This window comes from Sus scrofa, chromosome 7 (assembly GCF_054392235.1).
Source record: "Sus scrofa isolate SSC_HxYL_T2T_F1_AM1 chromosome 7, Sscrofa_HxYL_maternal_Yorkshire_Landrace_v2.0, whole genome shotgun sequence".
Taxonomy (NCBI): domain Eukaryota; kingdom Metazoa; phylum Chordata; class Mammalia; order Artiodactyla; family Suidae; genus Sus; species Sus scrofa.
The window spans coordinates 2420492-2442143 of record NC_139389.1 but is presented as its reverse complement, the minus strand read 5'-3'; the positions used below and the strand labels follow the sequence as shown (position 1 = coordinate 2442143).

Here is a 21652-nt window from a genome sequence, read left to right as displayed (position 1 = left end):
CCACATATTTGATTATAATCAGTGAAAGAACTTTCTTCAGTGAGGAGAGCAGGGATAAGAACTAGTCAATTTAATTGTAACCAGTGCTATTTAGAAAAGGGAGGACTAGTAAGAGAAAGCACTGAAGCTGTGTCTTTAAAAACCCCAGAAACACGAAGGAAGTCACTCCTTAAAGGAGTGCGAAGACGGCTGTTAACAAGGGGTCAGACTCAGATGGACTTACAACTGACTCAAGTTCACTTTTGTTTGCCAGAAAGTTATGTCGGCAGTGACAGCACACGTATGATTCAGACTGAATGTGGATAAAGACAGAATAAAAACATTCTTCATCTGAAGCTGCCAATAGACCAACCCAAATTTAGCACTCACTTTAAAAAAAAAAAAATTAAATCCCTTAGCTATAAAGAAGGTATTAGTCAGGAAAATGTTAACTCTATTGGGCAAGACTGATCAACACGAACACCGAATTAGTCACGTGTTTCTTTTCCTCTGTCAACACTTCCACATACACAGTGACAGCGGCATCTGCCGGGAAGGGCTGCAGGTGCTCCCAGGGCTGCTGCCACGCCTGAGTCGGAAGCGCGGTCGGGATTAACAAGTGAGGAAATTCACAGTGCAGAGTCCCCTTCCCCCCTTCAAGAGAGACACACACAAATGCGAGTTGGGACTTGAACTCGGCCTACCGTGCCCACCCCCGAGACACACGACCCTGCGGCAAAGGGCCCCGGCCAGCTCTCCTGGGACACCGTGAGGCCAGGTCAAGGTCCGTGTTACGACCGGCCCGTGACAGAAGATACCCTCGGAATTCACAACAGGCACGACGTGAACGGCCACGTCGATGGCCCCCCGCGTCCGGGACCGGGAACCCCAGCGCCTTCCAATGACAAGGCCTCGGATCGCTTTGTGATATAAGCTGCATCCAGCTGCTTAGGGACGCAGTTTCGGTAGGCAGAGAAACCCCAGGACTACAAACTGCACGACAGGGGCTGGAGAAAGCGCCTCGGCGGGAGCAGGGACCCCGCGGGCCTCTTCGTCCCACGTGCCCGCAGGGACGCGGCGCTTCCACGGCTCAGATGGCTGCCAGCTGGGCTCCAAGCTCTGGCTTTTCATTAACAAACAGCTCCATGTGGCCTCTCATGTCTATTTTTCCCTTTCTCAGGAAGAAGGAAAAACTGTCTGACACACACGAAAACCTATACTAGTTTAGGATCAGCTCAAAAATCATGTTTTAAAAACAATAACTTTTAAGACGCTGCCACTGTCTTATGCAACCTCTGTGGCGTCACACAGACACTCGCTGCACAACTACCTCTGCCTACAACTCACTGGTACTGTGTCTACTGTTTCACGGTGGCTTCTCAGCCCTTCCACCCCCCGGTTCTGTGACACTCGTGCCACATTATAAACAAGGACCAAGCACAACAAACTGGAAGGCCTCCCTACTGCGGGAGTCTGGAAGGAAATATTAAGATAGCAAAAAAAAAAAAGAAAGAAGAAAAAGAGGAATCTGAACTAGGAGCTAAGTTACTGATGAGAAGGGGTCCTAAACAAACCTGAACAAGACTGCATCTTCTTCTCAACAGGTGGACTATGTTCCTGGCAGACAAGCCAAGAATCCCCTGAGCGTGAAGACGCCCCAGGCTCTGACGGGACGAGGGCGCAGGGCCGGGGAGGGCAGGGGCACGTGGGTTCAAAAGCAAACGCTGGGACACCTGCTCTCCCTCACTGGAGGCCAGGAGCCGGGAGAGGCCGCACTGGGAGAGGTAAGCCTTCAGTACAAGGCCCCACAGCTTCTGATGCATGAAGGACAAAGGGACGAGCCTCCTTCCGGGCACTGCCGCCCGACCCCACGCATCTGCTTCGGAGTGAGTCCTCCTCGCACGGCCCTCGCTCGTCCACCAAACCGCAGAACAGAGGCCTCGGACACCACCTCCGGAAGGGCAACACCGCCGCCTTCGCTCAGCTGTTTCAGGCAACGAGCCCACCGCTACCACCTCAGAGCACTCCTAGGATCTGTGTGAACTCAAACCCACCAACTGAAAGGGAAAAACTGGGACAGCAGCTTACTTCCTTTCTCTACATTTTACTGTAAAACTTCATGGCCCAACTTCTGAAAAAGTAAAAACGGGCAAGATCATTTGTAATAGGGAGTCAATAAACTGCATTACTCTTCTAAGACATCATTTCTAGAATACAATGGTAATCACACATCAGGTAAGAAGCTGGACCAAGCGTCAGAAAGCCCGACTGCCGACTTACCAAGATATTGTCTGGCTTGATATCTGCGTGGAGGATATTGCATCTTTTAAGGAGTTTCAGTGCCAAGAACAACTGCTGACTATAGGATCGTACGGCCTTAATATGAAGGCCGACATCCTTACCATATTTTTTTAACACCTCTCGTAAATTCATACTTTTAGGAAAGAAAAACAAACAAAATTAGGGATTAAAATGCAAAATAGAAATTAAAAAGGCAAAAACATTTTTAAGACTGCAGTAAAAAGCAAGTCCAAAATAAAATTACAAGGAAAATATTCTGTTCAAGAACCTCCCCCCAGAGTTCCCGCCATGGCGCAGTGGGTTAAGAACCTGACTCTTCAGCTCAGGTCACTGCAGAGGTGTGGGTTTGATCCCTGGCACAGCGCAGTGCATTAAGGACCCAGCACTGCTGCAGCTGCAGCTCAGATTCAGTCCCTGGCCTGGAAACTGCCATATGCCACAAGTGTGGCCAAAAAAAACCACCAAAAAACAAAAAACAAAAGACCCCTCTCCCCCATGCTTGATAGATTATTCTACACTGAAACCAGAGCAACAGGAAGCTGTGTCTACACAATTTCCAAAACACAGAAGGGAAGGTATGCAGTGGTCAAATTCCTACTGATTTGAGAACTGGCTTACATCTGAAAGCATGAGCAACGGAGCCATGCTTTTGAGGATTAAAACTATTCCTAACTTCACTACTCTCATTTCTTTTCATCCTGGTTTAATCCTTCCTTGGACGAGAGATTCTGAGATTCTCTTGGTCAAGCTCAAGGCCGCAAGATGAGTGTGGCTCATGGTACATAGCCAACTACTGTCTACACGCTAACGACCGTCAGGAAGCTAGCTAAAAACAATAAACACCAATAAACACGGTAAACACCAATAGCTAAAAGCAAAAACCAGAGCCACTAGGAAAACCAAACCCAATTCCCGGAAAATGTACCACACAGTTATCTAAACTGAGGCTGGGCGAGATGAAGCCGCTAAATCTTCAGTGTAGACAGATGTACAGGTTCTGACACTGTACCTCAGAGGCTCAAACACAAGACAGAGATGCTGCTTGTGATAAAAGTGTCTGAAGAGTCGCAAACAGTGAAATTTGTCATCAGGATCGGCGTCGTTAAGTTTTTTCAAGAATTCTAATTCTTTTAAGCCAGTCTTTTGCCTGAAATGAAAAGGAAATTTAGGTCAAAAGTGATGACATCAAGAATTTAGGATAACTTCACAGCCCATCTTTGCTAGGTGCAGCCTGGTGTACTGCAGGCACTACTAACCAATCTGCTAAGGAGTGACAAGACTCCAACAGTCACAGGATACTTTACACTTAACCAACCAGTGTTTCCATGGAATTAATTTCCAAAATAATTAATTATCCAAACGCTGAGGAACAAACCCGCTCTGCCCCAAGGGAAATCGATCTGGCGCCTTTTCTTTCGCTCCAAATGGCTTGCTGTACTATCCTCTGAAATTCCAGTTACAATGTGTCAACAGGCTATATTTTAAAGTTGGTGTCTACGACACAGAAATTGGGCGTTTCCACTAAACGGAATTAACTTTCTAAGCAGGGAAGCCTAAGACTTCAGCATAAATCGAAACACTTCTTTCTAGTGATTTCAAACCAATGGTAAGCTGACTCTCTGGCCAGCTCGGAGCAAGGGACCAGGCAGGCCTTAAGGCACACAGGCAGGGCAGTTACCTCCTTGTTAATAAGGAGAAAAGGGAACAGACGAAAGATGCAGGTAATTCCCAGAACCACGTGAGAAATCCGTTTTACCTTTCACAGGCCACCACACGCTCAGGGACAGCCCATCAGTGCCACCTGCTTTCTCACCTCTGGTCCTGCGGGTGACGGTTCACAGCAGGGACGCCCCCAGACCAGTGGGAGGCGGCACCCAGGTGGCCTCAGTGCACAGTCGGTGCCGAAACGCAGGGAGCTGCGAACCCGCCGCCTCCAGGTCCCATGACACGGAGTGTCAGTCAAACACCCCGTCCAAAGAGCCGCCCTGCAGCCCTCTGAGCGCAGCGCCTGCCGCCCGGACCGAGGCCCGCCCCTTGCGCACAGGCTCACGGGTCAAGGGCTGGGCTGCGAAGGCTCGTGCCGCCCCCGGACTTACATGAGCTCGTTGTTCCGGATGATCTTCACGGCCACCTCCTGGTTGGCCCTCGCGTTGTCCCTGGCACGCACCACGTTACTGAACACGCCCTGACCCGTGTAGCCGTACACGTTGTAGCGCTTATCCAGGACCTCGCCTATGTTCACACCTGAGGAGGGCAACGGAAAAATGGGAGTTCCGGCCACAGCCAACAGCGCTGAACAAAACTAGGAGAGGCACACGACACATCAAAGGGCAGCAAGCAGTGCAGCCACTTCAAAGACGCGTGTCCGTCCGTCTCCACCGTGCGCCTGGCTTCCCGGACACCACGGAGAGTCCACCTGTTCCAGAAGCCTCAGCTTCCAACCATCACAGGCCGCTTCCGCTGACGACCCTGACTCCAGCAGGGAAGACGTGTGCTTCAGCCACAGCCTGCGCGACAAACACCGGCTGCCTGGCACCCCCCAAGTTCCTCGTGCGCCATCTTCTAGGTTTCAGCTCAAGACAAGCACCCTTCTCTCGAGGATGAGCTCACAGCTAAAGCGCCTCTGCACAGATTTCAGGTGCACATCAAGTCCAACCTCACTTCCATCTACGATGCTTCCAGGCTGCTTACTAGAACCAAGGTGTGTTCACGCAGGTGCCAGGTGTGCCACACTTGAAGTGATGGCACGGAGAGCTCTCCCAGGTGTGAAGGCCTCATTATGCTACTGGGACATGTATAAACGCCTCAGAACTGCGGACTTACGGTAATAGCCTTCGGCATCAGTCCAGTTGTCCCTGAGATTGGGATTCTCTTTGAAATCTTTTCCAATGCCAGCAGCCCGAAGACGCGCACTCTGAAATGAAGGCAGCAACATGAGCTATTGACCCCCGATTAGGCAGACATTTAAAGCACTTGCTTTAAAAGAAAAAATGGGTGAAGCCAGCTAAAATTTGATCAAAACATTTTAGGCCAAATCAGGTCAACTTGAACTCTGACTTGCGTAAATGCAACGCAGTTAAGACATGCTTGTCACCGCCTCTGGTACTGCCACACTCGGGGGGAAAAAAGATTTTTTCCAAAAGCTTCCAAAAATACAATTAGAGCGTAAAACCTGATCTGATTTTCTAAAGCTGCCAACAGGAAGAAGACGAGCACTACGAATGGGCACGGAGTTCGGCGTCCACCTGTCTCCTACAGACGCTCACATTGCTCCTGCTGCCCCGCCACAGCCCGCTTCTCTTCCCACCCAGGCGGCCAGTGTCCCTGGCTGCACGGGGTGAGTCTGTGTGGGGGTGGAAAGCCTTTACTACACACCTCTCTCCCCGGTGCCCAGCACATCCTCCAGGGTCTTCGGGGCAAGTGATGGCACCCAATACTTAAACGGGCTCACAATCCCTCAGCCTCTCCTGACCCACCTTTGTCTGGTGTTCCTGCTGCAATGTACCCTTCCCGGGAGCCGGCCCAGGGCCCTGCACTACCGCCTATCCTAGTCCATTTTAAATGTCCCTGCTAAACACTTACTCCCCCCACGCCCTTTACCAAAACCCCCGTACTTATCGTGTTCTCCTAAATTTAAGATGGTCTCATTCTTTTAAGTATGTTTTAAAACTTTTTCAAGAAAAACCACTGATACAGGAGTTCCTATTGTGGTTCAGCGGAAACGAACCTAACCAGTCTCCAAGAGGATGCAGGTTTAAGACCTGGCCCCACTCTGGAACTGGTGTTGCTGTGAGCTGTGGCACAGGCTGCAGATGCAGCTTGGATCTGGTGTGGCTGTGGCTGTGGTCAAGGCAGGCAGCTATAGCTCCGGTTTGACCCCTGGTTTGGCAACTTCCATATATTACAGGTGCAGCCCCCCCCCCACCAAAAAGAAAAAGAAAAACCACTGACAAAATGGCTGTAAGGGACCAAAATTTCATAACTCATTGCTTATATAATAACATTCCCAACTCTTCAATGAATATATTAGGCTCTAAGTCCTTAGGTTTCCAACCACACAGAAGCCCAAAGCGGATCCGGGCCTTGGAATTATTATTATTTTTTTTGGCCTTTTTTAAGGGCCCAACCCTCGGCACATGGAGGTTCCCAGAATAGGAATCAAATCAGAGCTATAGCTGCCAGCCTACACCACAGCCACTGTAACTTGGGATCTGAGCTGCATCTGTGACCTACACCACAGCTCTCGGCAACGTCGGATCCTTAACCCATTGAATGAGCCAAGGATGGAACCCAAAACCTCATGGTTCCAAGTCAGATTTGTTTCCACTGAGCTGCGATGGGAACTCCAGGCCTGGAAATCACTGATTTCATCTCGTCTCACCTAACAACACGCACCCGAGGTTTGTAAATCCAAGAAAAATGTTATTTATTCATTCACTTATTTATTTAGGGCCAAACCCACAGCACAAGGAAGATCCCAGGCTAGGGGTCAAACTGGTGCTACTGCTGCAGGCCCACACCACAGCCACAGAATGGACATGCATCTGTGACCTACACTGCAGCTCACGGCAACGCTGGATCCTTAACTCACTCAGCGAGGCCAGGGATGGAACCTGCATCCTCGTGGACACCTGCTGGATTCACCTCCACTGTGCCACAACGGGAACGCCCACAGAGCTGGGTTTTTTTTTTTTTTTTGGTCTTTTTAGGGCTGAACCAGCAGCATATGGAAATTGCCAGGCTACACCACAGCCACAGCAAAGCCAGATCTGAGCCGCACTGAGACCTACACCACAGCTCACAGCAATGCCAGATCCTTAACCCACTGAGCAAGGTCAGGGATTGAACCTGCATTCTCACGGATACTAGTCAGGTGAGTTTCCGCTGAGCCATGACAGGAATGCCCCAAAAAACTTTTTAAAAACAAAATAACTACACTTACATCATTTGTGTGTAACTTTTAGGAAGCTCTCAAATTGTTCTGCTGTATTTATGTTAAAATCTGACCTAATTCCAGACTTAGAGAAAAGCTACAAAACTAGTGTAGAGGTTCCAGAGAGACTTCGCCCAGACTGTCCAAGTGTTAATTTGCTTTATCCTTCTTCCGCTATACACGTACGTACTGCTCAAATATCTATTTGTTACAGATGCTTTAACAGTTAACCTTTTTGACTTTAAATTACTTACATCGAAATATGCAGCAAACATATCATCAGATTCTGTAAACATATCAGGTGCCAAGAGCTTCTTCTGAGATGAACCTTAATGAAAATTAGCATTAATATTTGAGAAATGAAAAGACACAAAACACAAGTACGTCAACAGAAAACAAAGCAATTCAAACATTATTCTTCCTGCACATTAGTTTTTCGTTAACAACCAACTTAAAAGCAGTTTATAATACCATCTTAAAGGCATCTACTTTCTACTGAAAGAACGCATTTCAGAAAGTTAAAAGACCTACTATCATCAGCTTCCCTAACATTAATATGCTAATAACTAAGCAATGATTATGTATTAAAATGAAAGCTCAGAGTTCCCACTCTGGCTCAGCGGTAACCAAACTGACTAGTATTTGTGAGAACGTGAGTTGGATCCCTGGCCTTGCTCAGTGGGTTAAGGATCCTGCGTAGAGGTAAGCTGCAGGGTAAGTCACCGATGCAGCTCGGATCTGGAATCTGTTGTTGCTGTGGCAGCTGAAATTCCGATTTGACCCCTAGCCTGGGAACTTCCACATGCCAATGGTGCAGCCCTAAAAAGACAAACAAAACCAAGCAAGGAAAAAGAAGATTCCTCTTTAAAAGAATTGCATTTCTAAATTGCAACTTAAATCTAAGAGGTTAATATTCCCACTATAGATGCAGATTTATATATTACTCTCCTAACGAGTTTAATAACCCCATTCAAAAAATGGGGCAAAAGGGAGTTCCCTGGTGGCTCAGTTGGTTAAGGATCCAGTGTCATCACTGCTGTGGCTTGGGTTTGATCCCTGGCCTGGGAATTTACATGTTTCCAGTGCCGCCAACAAAACAGATAAATGGAGCGAAAAAATATAAGGAGAGTCTAGAAGAAAAGAATGTAATAGCTGTTACCCATATCAACACATCCCCACCCTCACAGCAAAGGAATCACAAATCACAGTTGAAATGAAACATCACTTCTCTCCTATGAGACTGGCTAAAAATCCAAGTATGACAATATTCTGTTAACAAGCCCTGAACAAGAAGCACTCAGACACTGCTTGTGGGATGGCAAAACTGTATAACCTTTATAGAAAGGAATTTGGAAATACATAGCAAAATTACGTATCCATGTATTCATTCAGACTCAGCAATCCCACTTCTAGGAAACCATTCCAAAGACACAGTAACAAGGAGAAAAAAAGCTGTTCTGCCGAACGCTCCAATCTGCAGCCAAATATCCACCACGAGAAGGCTACCTGTGGACACTCGCTCCGCCAGAGCAGCATGCAGCTGCCAAAAGGAATGAAGACCTCTTCGTACTGATGAGTGTGCAGAGAATGATTTTTGTGCATGTGTGCATGTATAGAGAAATAACACACACACATGTGAAAAGATGTTCTAATAATTTTTTAAAACACCAAATATTCCTAAAAATCAAAAAGTAAACCGTCAGAATTTTTTATGTGCTACTGAGCTGTTAACATTAGTTGGCTCCCCTACAGCCTATATTCTGAAAAATAAAATGAGACATACCATAGGAATAGAGTAAGGGAATAAAAGGGTTCCTGTTGTGGCTCAGTGGATTAAGAACGGGACAGAGTCTCTGGGAGGATGTGGGTTCAATCCCTGGCCTTGGGGGGGGGAGAGAGAGAGAGAGAGAGAAAGCAAGCAAGCAAGCAAGCAGGAAAGAAAGAAAGCTAAGAAAGAAAGCTAAACGTGTTAAACTGGTAGTATAACCCCATACAGAGAAGAATTATTTCAATAACTTTAAAAACGCAGATCTGCTGATTTGACAAATCTTGGGATGTATCCTAAGGACAAAAAGAACCATTACATTTTGAAACTGCATTTGGTGCACTTAATACTGGTAACCACAGTGCTAACTACAGGTATGAAACCTAAGTAACCGTGTCTTTTGGGAACCATGGTTTTCTACTGGAAAAGAGACAGAAATACAAACCAAGGAAGTTAATAAAAACCCTACAACCTCAAATCAGAACCAGCAGTATGCGCGCCTCCTTCCCCGCTGAGGTCCACTAGAAAGGCCCAGGAGTACATGGGCCAAATTGGGCCCCTTGCTTGTTTCTGTATGGCCCATTTTTACATTTTTTAAAGGTCTGGGGACAAACATGGTAAGGATTCTGTGACATGTGCACATAACATGAAATGTGGGGACACAGCTCATCCTCCAGGCTGGTGGGGCTGCCCTGCACCACAGGGCAGAGTTCAGGAGAAGGAATGGACAGCCTAAAATAGTGAGAAAAGCCGAAAGTACTTCCTAACTGATACTTGACAGAAAGCTTGTGAACCCCGGACCCAGAAAGAACAGCCATGTGAGACACTGCAAAGGCTGGGGGTCAAAAAGGCACCAGAAACAAGTGAAAAGGGGCTCTGGCACCCTCCCCACATCCTCAAAGAGAAAAAGGACGCCACGGACCCCACAGCAGGAACAGGATGACACCAAACCCACCCAAGTCTCGCTGGCCACCTCTGAAGGCTGCCAGGGCACTGACTCTCACATACAATCTCAAGGCCAACAGGCTAAGGACACAGCACATGCCACCACAAGACCACCTACCAAGTGTTTTTGCCAAAAAAGAAATCAAAATCTATTTAAGTCTCTAACGCTACTAGTTTTCAAGAAATACAGGTGTTCCCATGTGGCTCAGTGGTTAATGAACCGGACCAGCATCCATGAGGCCGCGGGTTCCATCCCTGGCCCCGCTCAGTGGGTTAAGGATCTGGCATTGCTGTGAGCTGTGGTATAGGCCGGCGGCTGCAGCTCCAATTCCACACCTGGCCTGAGAACTTCTTCTTCTTTTTTTTTTTTTTTTTGTCTTTTTGTTGTTGTTGTTGTTGCTATTTCTTGGGCCGCTCCCGCGGCATATGGAGATTCCCAGGCTAGGGGTCGAATCGGAGCTGTAGCCACCGGCCTACGCCAGAGCCACAGCAACGCGGGATCCGAGCCGCGTCTGCAACCTACACCACAGCTCACGGCAACGCCGGATCGTTAACCCACTGAGCAAGGGCAGGGACCGAACCCGCAACCTCATGGTTCTTAGTCGGATTCGTTAACCACTGCACCACGACGGGAACTCCCCTGAGAACTTCTATATGCTGCAGGTGCAGCCCTAAAAAAGACAAAAAGACAAAGAAAAGAATGAACGAAAAAGAGATACAGAGAACAGAGAAAGTAAAGGACGTAAGAATGTGGCCAGAACAAAGTCAACACAGAAAAGACACAGGGCCCGAGGAAACTGCAGGAGAGAAACCTCAGCGAGAAAATCTATTACAAGAAGACTCAAGAGATGGATACCCTAATATAATACGTACCTCATTTGGATTTTGACTCAAACCAACTGTAATCAGACATTAGATATTTAAAAATTACCCATGGTATCAAGTGTAAGTAATGTTTTTAAAAAGCCCTTGTCTATCGCCGATGTGGCTCAGATCTGGCGTTGCTGTGGCGTAGACCGGCAGCTACAGCTCTGATTCGACCCTAGCCTGGAACCCTCCATATGCCACAGGTGCGGCCCTAAAAAGACAAAAAAAAGACCAAAAAAAAAAAAAAAAGCCCTTATCTAGGAGTTCCTACCATCATCGGTGGCATGGGGTCTCTGGTGCGCTGGTTCGATCCCAGCCTAGCACAGAGGGTTAAGGATCTGGTGCTGCCACAGCTAGGGCTCAGATCGGATCCCTGACCCAGGAACCCCATATGTCACAGGGCGGCAAAAAAAAAAGAAAAAAGAAATATAAAAAGTCCTTGACAGAGATACAAAACTGAAGTATTCACAGATGAAATTAAATCACGGCTGGGATTTCCGTTAAAATAGTCCAGCAAGCAAAACAAGAGGTACTGACCATGTGGGGACTGGGTGTACTGCTTGGGTTACGTGAACTAATCGGGAACACTGCCTGGGCCCCGCCAGCACCGCATTCCCACGCCACCCTGCAGGGGCAACGTTCCCAGCCCCCTTCTTTCTCCCCCACCCCCGGACAATGAAGCAGCAGAGCCAAAACGTCCGAGAAAACCATGGGGGAAACCAAAGGCTACCTGACGCACCATTACTCTGCTCAACCGTCATGAGGTTGTGCTTGGCTTTGACGGAAGCCTCGAACGTGTCCACGTTTTCCCGTTCGTACTCCTTGACGTCGGCGGCGACCCTCTCCAGGATGTCGTCTGGGGAAGGGGACCGGGTGCGCGGGCTGCTCTGGGGGCTGCTGGGCTCGGACGGCACGGACAGGTTGCTGTCCTCGGCAAGGTACTGGTATTTCTGTAACAGCAGCACAGTGTCACCCCCACCAACCCCGAAGCTCCCTGAATCTACCGCTAAGAGGAGCCCCACTGAAGAGGGAGGCGCCAGATAACGGTCAACTTCCGGGTTCCGACGTCTTAACCCCACAATCCCTTACACGTAACTCCCAATCCACAAAACCCTCCAAGTCCTTCTCAAAGCCCTGCCCGTACCTGAACAATGGCTTGCCTTTGGAGCCGTCTCTGTTCTATCAAGGCTTCTTCGTCTTCCTCCTCTACATCAAAGTCTTCAAGGCTTAGAAAAATCACACACACGATTAATTTCAAATACCCCCAAAGACTCCAAAACCACGGCATTTATTATACATTCTAAAAATAAGTCGGGAGTTCCTGCTGTGGCGCAGCGGAAACAAATATGACTGGGAACCACGAGGTTGCAGGTTCGATCCCTGGCCTCGCTCAGTGGGTTAAGGATCCAGTGTTGCTGACGCTGTGGTGCAGGCTGGCAGTGGATGCTCTGGTTTGACTCCTCTATTCCAACTTGGTATAAAAAACGATCTCACCACCAAAGCTGCTAACTAAGACAGACAGGACTAATACCCTGCAGTTCCTAATGAAAACAAAGGCGGCTCGTGACACAGGGGCCCAGCGTCCACCCCAGCCGAACGGAACCCTCCAAACTCAGACTACACGACCTGTCACATAACCCACAAGACATGCACAGAAGACGGACTCAAATGTAGGCCCAAACGAATGGACTTGCTTTAAATATTCAGACGGAAATTATTTCCACATCCAACGGTGTCTCTCTAAGTTGGAAAACAGAAGACACGGGCCAGTCCCCTTCTTACTTATCATCAGACGAAGACTCCTGCTCAGCCTTCATTCCTTCGGAAAGGCTTCCTTTGAATTTGTCTTCCTTCACCTTGCTTCTGCTCCTGCGTCTGCGACCACCCCGAGACCGAGAGCGCCTCCGGAGGCGGGACCTGCTCCTCCGAGCCCTGTCCCTGTTCGAGGAGAAAACCATGCACGTTGAAGGTCGACCCGAGCGGAGGCGGCTGTGTTGAGGAAAGGGTGCGACAGGAACTGTGTGCCTTCCAGAAGCTCACTTTTGCTGGGAACCCGGGACTGGTCTACAAACAAGGTCGTTAAAAAGGTTCGTGGCAAGGCTGCCTGGCCTGCCCGCTTGCATCTCTCACAAGCGTCCTAGCCTAATAAGCCTATTTCTTGCCTATCGAAAATTTTAAGCACGATCAGCACAGAATCAGGACTGGGAGGACGAAGGGAAGAGAACTAAGACGCCTGTGTGCCTGCTGATGACCCAGGGGCACCAGCCAGCTCTGGAGGCCATGGAGACCTTCGGCACCTCGACGGTGTCCATCGGGGCACATGTGCCCTCAAAACTCACAACTCGACACCCAAAAGGGTGAATTTTACTTGATATAAGTGATATGTTTCAAGAAACCTAATTTTTAAAAAAATGACTACTGGAGTTCCCGTCGTGGCGCAGTGGTTAGCGAATCCGACTAGAAGCCATGAGGTTGCGGGTTCGATCCCTGGCCTTGCTCAGTGGGTTAACGATTTGGCGTTGCCGTGAGCTGTGGTGTAGGTCGCGCCGTGAGCTGTGGTGTAGGTTGCAGATGCGGCTCGGATCCCACGTTGCTGTGGCTGTGGTGTAGGCTGGCAGCAACAGCTCCAATTCGACCCCTAGCCTGGGAACCTCCATATGCCGCAGGAGCGGCCCTAGAAATGGCAAAAAGACAAAAATAAATAAATAAATTAAATAAATAAAATAAAGAAATAAAAAGATGACTACTGCTAAGGTATGGGAGAGACAAAGGTGACGAAGAAGCTGAACTGGAGTTCCCGCTGTGGCTCAGCAGGTTAAGGAGCTGGGGTTGCTGTGGCTGCGGCAAGGCCTGGGAACGTCCGTGTGCCACAGCTAGGACCATAAAAAGGAGAAAAGGATTCTAGGTCTAATGAATCACTACCATGGCCCTCAGGGGCCTCCTCAGCGCAGCAGACAGCACGTCGCTCCGGTGACGGCGCCCGAGGGCTGTGCTTTCTGTCAGCACATCAGAGCTCAAGCCTGAGGGGTCTGCGTGAGAAAGGGGAGCGCTCCAAACAGAAAAGGAGCAAAGCCCACAAACTCTGCACGTCACACTGCCCACGCCGACCTCAGATGTCTTCTGAAACCTTATTAAGACAACAGTAAAAGGGAACAAGGAAACAATAAAACCCTCGAAGACTGTGACGAGCTGTGACCACAGAGACGGCATCAGCGCCCTCAAAGGTTCCATGGACAGAAAGACAGCAGCAGATCCAATCCGAATCTTAGTGCAACAGCGACAGACGAGGCAAACACGAAACAAGTCAGTGCAGGCCACCAAAGCCCGGAAAGGCTCGGGAATGGGGGAGCTAAAGAGAAGCGGCTGAGATCTCCTGGGAAGAGCCTGACTCGATGTACCCCCTTTCCGACGCAGTGGGAAATACGCTCAGGCAGGACACAGAGAGGAGGTGGCGGCGGCTGTACAAACTGGCCCAAGGCACGTGGGGCAGGGGACACTGTTCTGGAAGGGGAAGGATTAAGGGGAAGCCTGCATCACGAAGGACCAGAACCCCACGGAGGGCCACGGCTTACTCTCCCGCAGGAGACAAGAGGATTCTGGAAACTCACTCACCCAAAAGAAAAAAGACTCTGAGAAGAAGCAATGTACATGTAGGTAAAACGATAAAGAACCAAAAACTCCACATAATAAACACATCATCATCCCTGACATGAGATACCATTTCCCCTCAAGAGAGAGAAAAACAGTTATTAAAAAAATAAACAACCAGCAATGTCTTGGAAGTTTCAAAAATTTAATGAGCACGGGAGCGGGGGGAGTGGTCAACAGAAAGGTAAGAAGGTGGAATGAGAAAACCTCTCAAGATTGTAAGTAGAAAAGGACAAACACAAAAGATGAGTGAGGGGAAAGTTAGTCTAACAACATACAAAGTCCAAGTGGAAAAAAACAGAAAATAATGGGGGAGAAAGCAAAGAGAAACAACAAAACGAGAGAATAAAATTTCCCAGAACAGGCAGCCATAATCTTCCTGTGTTCAAGGCATATTACAGTGAAATTTCAAAACACAGGACATTTCTTATAAAAAGAGAAAAAAGCAAGCCCTATAAAAAAACGCCCAGTTATCCTCAATAGTAATAATGGAAACTAGAAATCAGTGGACTAATAATTTAAAAGTTCTTAAAACGTGGTGCAACAGGATTGGTGGCGTCTCTGGAGCACTGGGACACAGGTTCGATCCCCCAGCCCAGCACAGTGAGTTAAGGATCCAGCACTGCCAAAGGACCTGGCGTAGGTTGCAACTGCGGCTCAGGAACTCCACATGCCAAGGGGTAGCCAGAACGAACGACTTCAATTAGAATTCTACTCCCTGACAGATCAGCAGTGAGAAAAGGCATTTTTTAGAGCCAAAGGTCCCCAACAGTGTCCGTTTCGTGCACTTTCCTCGAGACGTACTGCAGACGCATTACCAAAGCAAGGAGTGAGACATGGAAAGACAGTGGATACAGGGAATGGAATCGCAGCACGAGAGAAACAGGGGCCCGTGGAAAAGGGAACGCAGATGCCCTGGGAACTGGCTAAGCAGACCCCGGAGGCCAGGAGCACACCAAGGAAGGTCCCTGCACCCCCTCGTCTGCTAAGGAACCAAAGGTGAGCACACAAACTGTGAGCACGCACACCTGCGAGCAACGTGATGGAGCCAGGCAGAAGAAAGGTACGGGGCGGTATTAAAACCAACCGGTCAAAGACATCAATACATCCGGCAGTGACTTAAAAAAAACCCAAACACACTGTCAGAGACAGCATTTCTGCTCCGCGAGCCAGGTGTGCAGAGCTGGGGTCTGCTGCCGTGAGTCACAGGTCTTGGCCCACTCTTCCTTCTGCGCCTGAGGACATCACCATTGCGATGCCGTCTCACAAGGACCACAGACAAGTTCATAGAAAAATAAATGCAGAACTACAATAGAGGACAGGATATGTACTGCTCTGCCAACTAGCTTAAGCCTAGCTCATTTAGTATTTACCTCTTTTAGGAATAGGAAAAGAAAATCCTTCTTTAAAAACGATGATTGAATTTTTGATGAACACTGATTTATTTAACTGTGAAGAGAAACTACATTAAAGAGAAAGGAGCATGTGCGAAATATCACATGTCGGTAACAGGAGACCACATGAGGTCACAGCTATAATTTTTCAGAGAAAAACAGTAAGAAACCTACCAGCTGGAGTTCCCTGGTGGTGCAGAGGATTAAGGACCCAGCATTGCTATTGATGTGGCTCAGGTCACTGCTGTGGGTTCCATCCCTGACCTAGGAACTTCTGCATGGCGTGGAAGCGGCCAAAACAAAAACAGAAAGCCTACCAACTGAGCTTCCAAACCATTCGGTTCGGAGTTCCCACTGTGGCTCAGTGCGTTAAGAAACTGACTAGTATCCATGAGGACATGGGTTCGATTCCTGGCCTCGCTAAGTGGGTTAAGGATCCCAAGTTACCCAAGCTGTGGTCTAGGTCATGATGTGGCTTGGATGAGGCGGTGCTGTAGGGTAAGCTGGTGTCTACAGCTCCAATTCGACCCCTAGCCAGGGAACCTCCATATGCCACAAAAGAAAAAAGAGACATGCGGGGTCTGACGGATCAAACGGGCGTCGTTACCTCCTCCGAGGAGATCGGCTTCTTCTTCTGGGAGACCGGCTGCGTCTGAGGGGGGATCGGGACCTCCTTCTGACCGGAGACCGACTGGCTCTTCTTCGGGCAGGAGACCACCTACTGATGGGGCTGGCATCTTTTGACCTTTCCCGCCTACTGAGGATGTCATCTCGAGGACGTGTCCTTAAGGAGACCAAACACAAGCACAAAGAAGAAGAGAGCCAATCAGAACAAGCGAACTTCTCCTACCTGCAAAGAGCACCTTAAGAAGGGGCACAGAGCGGAGTTCCAGCTGTGGCTCAGAGGTTAATGGACCCAACTAGGATCCATGAGGACGCGGGTTCGATCCCTGGTCTCGCTCAGTGGGTTAAGGATCTGGCGTTGCCATGGCTGTGGCAGAGGCCAGCATTTACAGCTTCAAGTCGACATCTGGCCTGGGAATCTCCATATGCCGAGGATGCGGCCCTAAAAAGCAAAAAGCAAATTTAAAAAAAAAAAGAAAGAAAAAAGAAAGGGCACATAACTAAGATGGTAAAACACCTGTTTTGTAACAAAACAAGTGGAGATGATCGCAACGACATTTTGGTGTGCTGGGAGACCCACAAGAATTATTAAAGGTGATGCATATTGTTAAAGCCACTGATTCTAACACCAGACAGACCCTAATAAAATTTCCACAAGTGAGTAATAATATTCCATTCCCTTAGGTAGAAGGCTGTTTTCTAAGTTTTGCAACTGAGAGCCTGAGTTGTCTGTGGCATATGGAGGTTCCCAGGCTAGAGGTTGAACCAGAGTTGTAGCCACCAGCCTACACCACAGCCACAACAACACAGGATCTGAGCTGCATCTGCACCCTACACCACAGCTCACGGCAACGCCGGCTCCTTAATCCACTGAGCGAGGCCAGGGATCAAACCCACGTCCTCATGGATACTAGTCGGGTAACCACTGAGCCACGACGGGAACTCCCAAGAACCTTCCTTTTAATGTACCAATCGAGAACAGAAGCATCTTACAACCGCCAGTAACCTTCCAACAGAGGGAACGTAAGTCAGAGTTCAGGAAAAAGGACACTCCTTCTGGTCCCGGAAGTAAGAATCAACGTGACTTCCCTGGAAGGACACACGGCTGTAACTTTCTAGAGAGCAAACGCCCATCGTCTGAGACGCTACCCTTCAACTTCTACGAATCCATTCTGCAAAGAAACTGCACACATGACGAAAGGCCATCTTTACACACAATCATGAAAAACTGGGACCAAGTTTCATCGCTCAAACCAAGTTTCAATTTTCATCAATTTCAACAAGGGAATGTTTAAACGTATCATATTATGGTACATCTATGCGGTGAGACATGTTGCTATTTATTACATAAAGAAAATCACTGTTGGCATAACTAGTATGAATTCTATTTTTAAGAAAAAAAATACAGGAATTCCCATTGTGGCACAGTGGAAACGAATCAGACTAGGAACCATGAGTTGTGGGTTCGATCCCTGGCCTCGCTCAGTGGGTTAAGATTTGGCGTTGCAGTGAGCTGTGGTGTAGGTCACAGGTGTAGCTCTGATTCAGCCTCTAGCCTGGGAACCTCCATATGCTGTGGGTGTGGCCCTAAAAGAAAAAAAAAAAGCCCCCCTCCCCCCGCCAAAATATATACATACAATTGTATGTGCATAGGAAAGGGGCAAGAGACAGCAGAGGGATGGCAAAAGTGAATTTACAGGCTTTCAGCACAATTTGAGTTTCTCTTTAATCAGCATTATCTCTTCCATAAGCAAAAAAAAAAATTTTTTTTTAAATATTCAACTCTAGCCTTTAGTAAATTCTCAGATTTTCCTTTTCAAACTGAAAGCCACTGAAAGAGGAGGGGATCCTTAAGAACGAAGTGAAGCAACACTGTGTGTAACACCATTTCCAGGCAGGGAGAAAAGGCAGGGATCACTTCGTTTGAGTGTCTCTTAGGATAGAGCCCTTTGAAAAACAGCATTCTTGAAGCTTCTCATAACACAGGAAAATTTAAAATTCAAGGGCAGTTTATATTTATACCATACGCAATAAATATTAAGATGCAACAGTAGATAGCTAGGAATTCATAACATCTCTGCCTGGTATGAGCCAACACTCTTCTAGGCAAAACATGGTTGCTAATTTCACACACCTAATTGCTAAATACAAATATATTAAAAAAAATCCGTTTCTAGGAGGTCCTGCTGTGGCACAGTGGGTTAAGACTCCACCTGCAGCGGTTCTGGCTGCTGTGGAGGCAAAGGTTCGACACCCTGCCCACACAGTGCGTTATGGGGCTCCACGCAGGTCATTGCTACGGCCTGGATTCAGTCCCTGGCCGAGGAACTCCATGTGCCGTCCATGTGCCGTGAGTGTGGCCATTAAAAAAAAGAAAAGAAAAGAAAGAAAGAAAGGAAAAAAGGAAAGAAAACCAGTTTCTAAAGTAGTTTAGACTAATCTGAAGACCACCACCCGCAGGCCCCAAAATCCTTTCTGTGCCTTGACTTACCAGTTCTGTGAGCCTGAGTAACTAAACAGTCTCTCAATCTATTTTCTCACTTATAAATTAAGTCTGAGAACCACTCCACTTCCTGAGAGATAATCATGAGAATGTACGAAAAAAAGAATTGATGGACTAAATGTATTATATAAATATGAATGATTTTCGTTACTAATAAAATCTTTTTTGTACTAGTCATGCTGAACTTAAAGTTTTCCCCCCCAACAATGAGACTGTAATTATATGAATCAGTAACAAAAAAAATTTCTACTTTCAATTTAACTACATTCTGGGAACCAAAAGCGTTTCGGAGTGCCAACAGAGTGTTAGACCACGCCGACTCAAAAGAATGGCCAGACGATGATCCTTAAACCGATACCTCCAGTTTTTTAAGTTAAAAAAGACTCAGCCCACACCGTTCGAAGAAAAATGCCGGTTCTAGAAATTACCTCCCTTTCCTATAAATCGGTATACAGACTTATCACCCAAATTACTTGGATTTAAAGGATTCTGGGGAGTTCCCGTCGTGGTGCAGTGGTTAAAGAATCCGACTGGGAACCATGAGGTTGCGGGTTCGATCCCTGCCCTTGCTCAGTGGGTTAAGAATCCAGTGTTGCCGTGAGCTGTGGTGTAGGTCACAGACGCAGCTCGGATCCCGCGCTGCTGTGGCTCTGGCGTAGGCCAGTGGCTACAGCTCCGATTGGACCCCTAGCCTGGGAACCTCCATATGCTGCCGGAGCAGCCCAAGAAATGGCAAAAAGACAAAAAAAAAAAAAAAAATTAAAGGATTCTGGGAGCTCCCGTTGTGGCTCTGCAGTAATGAACCTGACTAGTATCTGTGAGGATCCCTGGCCTCACTCAGTGGGTTAGGGAACCAGCGCTGCATGAGCCGTGGTGTTGGATCTGGGGGTGCCATCGCTGTGGAGCAGGCCGGTGGCTCTGATTTGACCCCTAGCCTGGGAACTTCCACATGCCGCAGGTGCAGCCCTAAAAAACCAAAAAATTAGAAAAATAAAAAGAGGAGTGATTCTGCAAATCAGATGCTGAATTAGGAACTTCAATACTGGAAAATCACCCCACAGTTGAGACACTGACCCACGTGCAAACACTGACACGGTCAGTGCACAGGGTTGTTCCTCACGCTGTAAACGCATCACCCTCTCCTTTTAAGACCCGAGGCGCTGGTAAAAGGAACTAAGGTTTGAAAGCAGGTTACCGTGGAGAAGAAAGGCGTCTGCGTTCAGGCTCCCTGCGTTTTCTTTCCAAGGAGCGGCTCTTGGCTCTCCTACCAGGGGACAGAGTTCGAGACGGCGACTTGCTCTGCTTAGACCTTCTGTCGTTTACGAGCGGAGACCTGCTTCTTCGTGATTTATCGCGCTGTTTCGGAGACAGACTTCTTCTCTTAGGACTCCGACCAGGTCTCCTACTGGGCGACCTGTTTTCCTTCCCAGAAGAGGCATCTTTAGAGGGAGATTTAACTGGTTTCTTCTCTCTATCAGTTTCAGACCGCTGTGGTTTTCTCTCTTTGGACCGTGACCTTCTGTCTTTGGATTTACCTCGCGCGTCAACTGGGGATCGAGATTTTTTGCCTCGATCCCGACTTCTACTCTCATTTGTAACTGGGGACTTTTTCCTATCTTTTGGCTTACTTTTGTCTTCGATCTTGACCTTGTCGTCGGGGGGAGATCTGGCCTTGCCAATCTTCTCTTGAGAGCGCCTTCGGAGGGCGGGAGACTTCGACTTTCTCGCTTGGTCTTGGGACTTGCTCCTTTTGGAGGGGCTTCTGGACTTTTTCCTCTCCTTCGACTTGCTCCTCGTCTTCTCTTTGACTATCTCGACACCGCCCTTACTCTTCTTTTTCTCAGACCTATGTCTAGTCCGTTCTTTGGATCTGCTTTTGCTTCGCTTTTTTGCGCTATTTTTATTGTCCACAAGTTCAAGTTTCCCCTTGGTGCTCGAAGACCTGGTACTAGGCCTATTCCCATTTCTTGCTTTGTCATGAATCTCCCCCTCTTCTTCAGAGCCAGACTCGTAACCCTGCAAGATGAGCCCCATCCCAGACTGGACCTTTCCTTCCATTAACTCATTGTCAAGTTCGGCTTTAATCAAGGCTCTCTGTTTCTCCAAGTCTTCCAGCAAAGCTAAGTCATCGAGTTTAGTTCTTTTGGCTGGAGACATACCTTCTTTGTCAGACGCATCAATCACCTCTTTTCTTTTGTGTTTCTTATGCTTATGCTTGTGCTTATGCTTTTTATCCTTGTCTTCTTCTGAAGAATGTTTATGTTTCTTATGTTTACTTCTGTGTTTATGTTTCTTTTTCTTGTGACGACTGTGCTTGTTCTGAGACTGGTCTTCTGACACTTCTCCATTTTCTTCATTTACACTCTTTTCCGAATTATCAGCATCTTCCATCCTATAAATGCATCAAACACATGTAAAAGTCACATAATTTATCACGCATTCAGAATCATAAAAAATAACAGTAATGATAAAATACATCTCAATGTAATACATGAAGTTAGTCGCTGAAATGTTTTATTTCAAAAGTATGTGGCAAGAACGGAGCTGAAGAGTGATTCAACCGTAATTTGTTTCTAATGGTTGAACTCAAATACCAAACGTAGTAGAGGAAATACATAATTGGGGAGGTTAACCGTTATACTTAACAGAAAAAGGGAATCCAAGCCAGGCTACAGCAAACTGTCATTAATACT

The 21652-nt window shown here is 47.7% G+C and overlaps 1 protein-coding gene across 45 annotated transcripts in view; it reads right to left on the bottom strand.

Moving 5' to 3' along the window:
- PRP4K (pre-mRNA processing factor kinase PRP4K) overlaps positions 1-21652 on the bottom strand; it is a 32870-nt gene that overhangs the window by 6185 nt on the left and 5033 nt on the right. For 18 of the 45 annotated variants that reach the window (XR_002346253.2, XR_002346252.2, XR_014809456.1 and 15 more), the window contains exons 2-11: positions 20155-21351; positions 16440-16616; positions 12573-12728; positions 11935-12016; positions 11530-11740; positions 7468-7541; positions 5104-5194; positions 4377-4524; positions 3290-3427; positions 2260-2413 (exon numbers count right to left, since the gene is read on the bottom strand). Coding sequence is in view for 4 of the 45 variants with exons in the window: in XM_021100126.2 (XP_020955785.1) it covers positions 2260-2413; positions 3290-3427; positions 4377-4524; positions 5104-5194; positions 7468-7541; positions 11530-11740; positions 11935-12016; positions 12573-12728; positions 16440-16616; positions 20155-21351 (2428 nt within the window). In the remaining 41 variants the exon portion in view is untranslated. Of the gene's footprint in view, positions 1-509; positions 2414-3289; positions 3428-4376; positions 4525-5103; positions 5195-7467; positions 7542-11520; positions 11741-11934; positions 12017-12572; positions 12729-16439; positions 16617-20154; positions 21352-21652 lie in introns of all 45 variants that reach the window. The other 27 variants (XR_002346242.2, XR_002346243.2, XR_002346244.2 and 24 more) reach the window with 6 other exon arrangements.